The sequence below is a fragment of the Poecilia formosa genome, unplaced genomic scaffold, assembly GCF_000485575.1.
Source record: "Poecilia formosa unplaced genomic scaffold, Poecilia_formosa-5.1.2 Scaffold295, whole genome shotgun sequence".
Taxonomy (NCBI): domain Eukaryota; kingdom Metazoa; phylum Chordata; class Actinopteri; order Cyprinodontiformes; family Poeciliidae; genus Poecilia; species Poecilia formosa.
Window position 1 is genome coordinate 650,904 of NW_006800234.1, and position 7,059 is coordinate 657,962.

Consider the following 7,059-nt stretch of genomic DNA (forward strand, 5'->3'; position numbering starts at 1 on the left):
TGACACCCAGAACCGTCAGGATCAAGTGATAGATCACGTGATTAAATGTTTACAACTTTTATTGCCTTCTCCATTTGTCAGGGTGAAAAGATCCAGTCAGGAATTTCAAGAACAGAAAATTGCTTCTCCACACTAAACACTGCTAGTCTCTGAAATGTACAAAACATCAAGGGCGCCATGATCCTGTAGTGCTTTTCAGAATCAATGTTTATATTCAATAGACACACACATGCAAAATAGCAAAAATAAACTTTTATTACTTTAATCACAAGTAACACAATTTTACATGTACTGCTCAGCAGACACATGATGCTATCCACAGCAAATTTGTTGCATAATTATTAATAATAAAGCAGTAAGGCTGTGGCTTCTCTGAGCAAAAACACTTTTCACACAGATTAATATACACACTATGACTTTAAAAACAAATCTCCCTTAATGTCCAAGTAACTTGTAAAGGCACAGTTTTTGCATAATTCAGACCCTAACCCTGCAAAGCTAAAAACAACTAAAAAAAAAAACCCCAAAAAACTATTCACAAATTCTCATTATTTTCAAAGAACTCCTCAGTTGTCCTGTATTTGGACTATTTGGATTCATTTAAAGCTCTTTCTTGCCAATCTGGCCATAAGTAAAACATATAAAAACAGGCCCGTTAATTCACACTGATGTAAATAAAATGAATAGGCAGGGGTTGGTTATCAACATCAAGGCATCCAGAGATTTTAAAAACTCATGGCTTCAAATGTAGGAACATTTTTTGTCATTCCTCATTTCTGAATTAAATCCCTCAATAATATGTCATAAAAAGTGCATAAAAAGTGCTTGAGTTTTCTCCAGCTGTAAGGAACATAAAAAATGTAATGCTCTCCTTTCGCACATGTTACTGCGCACTGCAAATCAGCCAGCTATATTGCTTAAACAACAGTAGTAAAACTTATTTTTTGTTTAACATAAAAGCAATCACAATATCTTTGACATTTCTGATTGTGCTTGATTATTACTATAATACAACAAGATTCTCTAATTGGCCCATGTCTAGTATGAACACAACATAGGATTAGCTTAGAATAATTTCTGCTGTTAAATCAGCTCTTTGTGTCGAGATGAACATTTCCTTTAAAAGACAAGTCATACAAAGGAAACAAGTCTTCTTATTGGCAACAACGTGGGATCGTCTGTGATTAAACCGGCAGCCACCATTGGCATTATGGCAGTGAAGATCCTGTCCAGATAGAAAATGGACAACAGGTTGAGGAGTGTTGAAGAAGAAAACACAAAAATACATTGAAAGAGTTTCAGTGAGTTTTTATGGCAGCGTTACTATTTATTGCAAATTCCTTTGTTGATATTAAAAGCAAAAATGGGCATTAAAAACCTTGAATTAGGTGGTGGAAGAAAAAAAAAAAGAAGTACTGATCTCTTTACTTACAGCCGTCTTATTCCTGATTCAGGCTGATCGGCTGAAGTCAGCTGTGATGGGGTATTTGTGGTAGAGTCACTAGGGCTGGTGTCGTCTTCCAAGTCCTCACTGAAGCAAAATAGATGTTTCATTACATTCCAGTGCCAATGCCTTTTTAACAGAAGCCAGAGTGAGAGAATTCAAATCAAATCCTACCTCTTGTAATACGCCAACTCTTCCTGGAGCATGAACACCTGGGCTTTGAGTTCGTTCTTCTCCTGCAGGACATCCTGCAGCTCCTGCAAGGTGAAACGAGGTTTGTCTGCCTCATCCTCAGACTCTGCAGGAGCTGACTGAGTCTACAGTAAAAAGAAAAAAAAACACACATTCAGCTGTTCTCTTGCATCAACAGCAGTAACAAAGCCGGTGGCTGAGTGGGCCTCTGGGCAGCCAAGCAGGGGAAATGATAACCTGGTTGTCACGGTGATGGTAAATGATTTGCTATGCTCAAAAGAAGGCCTATGTTGCTGAAAGCTAGTGGTGGAAAAAGGTAATTTGAGACAGCTGATTAGCAATAAATGGGATGTAGAAATCATTTCTATCAGCAGCATGCAGTCTATTGAAACAAGCTCTTACCAGAACATGTGCTGCAGTGTTTTCTTCTTTAGTAAGGTCTCCCACATTCTTTCTGTTTGCTGTTGTTGACAGAAGTGAGAGGCTCTTGTCACACTCGAGGCACTTTGCCATGAAGCCAGGATCCCCTCCACACTCCACCCACACAGAACGCGGTTTGACAGAGTCAGAAAGAATGGTTTCTGCAGCCTGGATTCGGGACAAAGACCAGCCATTTACAGAGCTTGGCAAAACACAGTGGATGTTTTCACATTTGGTCTCATTTCAACCACAAACATTCGTGCATTTTCATCATATTTTATGTGACAAAGTAGCTGAGTGGGAGGAAGATGATGCATGATTTTAAATAAAAAAACAGTCTTTTGTAGAACCACCTGTTGCTGCAAACTGCATGTCTCGTGGTGTTTTACTTCAGCCAGTCTTGCTCATCAAGTGACTGAAAATTTTGTTCATTCTTCTTTGTGCAAAAGCTCAAGCTGAATGTAGAGTGTGACGTCTGAACTGCAGTTTTCAAAAGTTGCTGCGGATTCTCAATTGCATTTAGATCTAGACTTTGACTGGGCCAACTCAGCACACACTCAGCTTTGATCTGTTTTCTTTTCCCTGCTGAAAAAATGCTTCTCCACGATATAATGCTGCCACCACCATGTTTCACTGTTGGGACGTGTCCAGGGTAATGTGCTGTACAAGCTTTCCTCCACATGGTAGGGAGAATATTTTGAACTAACCCTGCCTTAAACTTTTTTCCAACTTTCTCCCCGACCTGTCTGCTGTGTTTCTTGGTCCTCTTGATGACGTTTGTTCACTAATGTCCTCTAAAAAACCTCCAAGGTCTTCACAGAATGGCTGGATTTATACTGAGATTGAAATTGGACCCTATTTTCTAGTAAGGTGGCTCAACAAGAATGTATTTTAGTGTACCAGGGTAATCTGGGATTACACATAAACATGCCACACTTGTCATATTTTGATTAGGAAATGATTTAGAAAATCGTTTAAATTTTTCCTCCCCCTTTACAGCTGCTACATGTCATTTTATCTTGGTGCATCACAAGCAGCCCGACACACTTCTTACCGTCAATGGTGCCGACGTTGGTGAAGAGTTCCCAGATCTTGTTCCCAGAGGGGATTCCATCTCTACAAGTTCTCTTTCTAGTTCCTTCTCCTGGAGCTCCTTTGTCAGTCTCCTGACCTCCAGCTGCAGCGCTGCATACTCCTGCTGCTGCGCCTGGGCAGAGGCCTCCAGCTCAGCTCTCTGCTGGATCAGCGTCTTGCCCTGAGCCTCCATCAGTCCGGTCCTGTGTAGAAGGTCCTGGTTGATCCTGATGAGCCGATGCTGCTGCAGCTGGAGCTGTTTTTGAGAGAGTTAAAGCCACTTTAGTTCATGTCAGAGATGGCGTTGACATGTTTTGACTGAAGATCAAATCCTGACCGCTTCAACATCTTCGTTTCTTAGCGTTAGCTCGTGGTCTTTCGCACGGATTTCGTCTCTCTGTTTATCCGCCAGGTCTTTTAGCTTCTGTATCACTTGGCTTTCTTTCTCAGACGTTTGTGCTAATAAGGAAGACGTTGTCAGTGATATGAGAGCCACAATAATTAATCCACACAGAAAAATCTCTTTTTTTTTTTTTTTTACAGATGTGTTATCAGACAGACAGCATGTAAAGTTCAAGTAGAAACAAACCTCCAAACGCCTATTTTCATGCAGTAAACACATTATAAGATGCTAAAATGCTTATTTCCATTTTTTAATATCCGATCTATTTAAGGCTTGCTTAGATTTTCTTGCACAATGATATCATTTCATACACCATTAAGAAAACTAATGCATCAGCGGGCACGGTAATCTAGTCATGCAGAACTAATTTATTTAAGTGCACAAATCCATTAGCGAGTGTTTGAGTTTGTGTGAGGGCTGCAGCTCAGACTGTAAGTACAGCTGCACGCACCAAGAGTCTCACACAAGAGATATATTTTGGTCTGCTTCAAAAATAGTCTCCTTTCCAAGCTCCCGACTGACCTACTTTGAGGTCAACTTACAAACGTGTATTTTTATGTAGCTTTGCGAAGATTTTTTAAAAGTCTTTTTCTAACTTTTTTGCTTGTTTGCTAATTTTCAGTTTACTTTTTATTAACCTTACCGCAACACTAAATTGTGCAGTGTTGTGACAGAAAAGGGGACAAATTGAGGGCAAATAAAAGGCCGAGTCATGAAAAAACTAAATTAAACACATGAACAGTTTAACAGGTTCAATGTTCAATGCGACACTGGTTCATCCTTTGAGTTTATTGGGTTTTTATGCCCGAGTGATTAACAGTAGGGAAGAATCAATATAGAATTTGAGCTGATATCTCATATTATGTTTGTATTTGCATGAGCATAATGAACTGCGTTTTCTCTGCAGTGATTACAACATGGCTAATAATCAATCAGAAAGATGCACCCACCTTCGTGTTTCTGTAGGTCCTCCTCTGTGACGGGGGACTCTTTCAGCGAGAGGCTCACCAGCAGCCTCTTGTTCTCTGCCTGAAGCTGAGTGATCTGAGACAGCAGGTCCTGGACTTCTCCCCTCCATACATCTTCCACCTGCTCCAATTCCTGAGCCACAGAAGATATGACAGCCGAGTGAATCTGTTTAGCATGGTTTTGGTTTGCTGCCTTTCTTCAGAGCAGGGTCTGGATCTAAGTCAGCAGCGAAACAAACGTCCCACCTTTGTTTAAATGAAAATGTGAACATTTATCGAACAAGCAGATTATTTGTGTAAAAGTTTCATCGTGAGGTGGGGATGCTTTTCTTCACCAGAGGCAAAAGTGCCCGTCAGAGAGTTATTGTGAATATGAATAAATATAAATACAGGCCATTGAGGTTAGTGCACTGAACTGTGGCCAGAGTTGAATGGTTTATTTTCAACTTCTATCCAGTCAAAGTCCAAAATTAAATTTACGTTCAAAAATGCCCTTTGTTAAATCTAACAGAGCAGTAGCTACTTGCAGTAATTGTTAACAAAGATCGGTCTCCAGATGTTCAAGCTGGACATGCCTGAAAAACAGCATTAATAATGAGAGCAAGAGTGAGTTGATTCCTGGGGGCTGAATGTTAATAGATGTTGAGCTTATCAGGTTTTCATTTTGTAAAAAAGAAAAAAAAAATCAACAAACAAACAAAAAACATTAAATGATATCGTTTCCTTTTCACTTCACAATTATAAGTTATTTTAATTACTTAAAATAACTTAAGTACTTAAAATAGAAATATACAGATTTAGGTTGCTCTATAACCTCAAACTCCAATGAAGTCCATTGGAGTTTGAGGTTGTGGCGGGACAACGTGTGAACCTTCTGCAGAGCGAAGAGCCTGTCAAGTCGATGCGGATTCTCTGCACTGACCTTCTGGTGCTTCTTCTCCTGCTCGTATCTGTCGCTCCGCTCCCGCTGCAGCCTGTCCAGCTCCCTGCGCAGCTCCTCAGCCTCCTGACCAGCTGCTCCGCGGCCCACAAGTGCCTCCAGAAACTCCAGAACCCGCACCACTCGGGGAACCACCCCAACCAGGCACTCGCACCCGAACTTGTCTATGACCCGCTCAAACTCCTGGCCGAGCACCGCCGCGATGTCGTACACGTCCATGACGGTGAGCTCCGCCGCGGGTCTGTCCAGCGCTGACATATCGTGGGTCTCTGTCTGTCCCTGGTTCTTTAATTACACCCTCGAAATCCAGCATATCTCTGCTAACCTCAAAGCTTTCAACAGGCTCACATTAAGAGTGGAAATAATGAGTTTACGGAAGCACGCTGAGGCGTGTTTGAACGCCGAGGAAACCTGTTGGAGTTTGTTGACAGTTTAAACCTGACCAACGTCTGCGGTGCTGCTCTACCGCTGATGCTGCCTTCGGGTCAAACCGAAAACTCGGAAATTTAAGATTCCACCTATCAAAGTGCTGTGGCACAAACTTATCCGCCTTCTCAATTCAAAATAAGTCAATGAATAAAGTGAATTAGCATATATTTTATGACTCTTCTTATTCAATCAAGCTAAACGGTGAAGTTCTGTTTGTGCAAGTAATAATTTAATTTCAAAAACCATCCACTTCACAAGGGAACAGTGGATTAATATTACTATAAGCAACATAATAAAACATAAAACTAAAGTAGATTAAAGGTAATAGCAGTGTGTGCTTTCTCGATCACAGGCGCTGTGTAATTTATAGAAGTTGTCGTTTTTTCAACGGCTTTTGAAGACACCATTCCTCCTTCAAGTTATATACAAAGCACTACTGCGCATGTCAAGACGTGCATACGCAACCTTCGATGCCCAACCACCACTTGCGGATGATTTCGCATGCAGTACGCAAAAACTTACCATTTATAAAAACATCCAGTCAAATATAGCGATTAAAGGATCTGTTTAAAGCAGATTAAAAACAAAATAAAGAAATAAAAAAACATAGATTAAAAAAAAACATTTATTGATACTTCATGGAAGCCCAACAATTACGTCCTCCAGACGCAAAAGTTTATTTCAGTAACCCAATTCACTAAGTGAAATTACATTATTTAGGTTAATTCTACATGGCTATTTTCGAGCCATTTCTGTTATTTATGATTTTCCACTAACAGCTAATGAAAACATAAAGATTAGAACATCACACCAATAAAAAAACATTTTAATACAGAAACATAGACTCGATTAAAACAGATGCTTGCTTATCCTTTTTTCTTATTTTTGTTACTTTTAATTCGACAAACAAGCCTCAACAAAGCATATTCAAATTTATAGAATGCAGTTGACCCATATTTAAAAGACTGACAAGTCAGCTTCTTTGGTATTATTCAAAAGGTTGGACTATTTTTCAGTGGTCTATCCTCCTTTTAGACAAAGGAACATTTGGTATTTCATTCAGTAACTGAAAATAAGTTCATATTGATTTTTGAAAGCATATTTCTGCTGAAACTATTTACTAAATTATACCCCCAAAAGCTTCCCAAGTTTGTAAAAGGTATTTTATTAATGAAGCAACACAAGACCA

The 7,059-nt window shown here is 39.8% G+C and overlaps 1 protein-coding gene across 1 annotated transcript; it reads right to left on the reverse strand.

Annotated features, from left to right (window-relative positions):
* Positions 1 to 237: 237 nt before the first annotated feature.
* Positions 238 to 5,922, reverse strand: LOC103151876 (RILP-like protein 1). The gene is made up of 8 exons (XM_007572138.2): positions 5,424 to 5,922; positions 4,484 to 4,634; positions 3,468 to 3,589; positions 3,111 to 3,386; positions 2,039 to 2,224; positions 1,619 to 1,761; positions 1,433 to 1,531; positions 238 to 1,225 (listed from the first exon to the last, which is right to left on the reverse strand). The coding sequence occupies exons 1-8, from the start codon at positions 5,697 to 5,699 to the stop codon at positions 1,132 to 1,134; spliced, it is 1,347 nt and encodes a 448-aa protein (XP_007572200.1). The 5' UTR covers positions 5,700 to 5,922; the 3' UTR covers positions 238 to 1,131.
* Positions 5,923 to 7,059: the final 1,137 nt, after the last annotated feature.

Coding starts and splice junctions, on each gene's coding strand:
- LOC103151876 (XM_007572138.2), bottom strand. CDS start 5,699: ATGTCAGCGCTGGACAGACCCGCGGCGGAGCTCACCGTCATGGACGTG. Junction 2,225..3,110: donor CAACGTCGGCACCATTGACG/GTAAGAAGTGTG, acceptor TCCCGAATCCAG/GCTGCAGAAACCATTCTTTC. Junction 1,226..1,432: donor GAATCAGGAATAAGACGGCT/GTAAGTAAAGAG, acceptor CTATCTGGACAG/GATCTTCACTGCCATAATGC.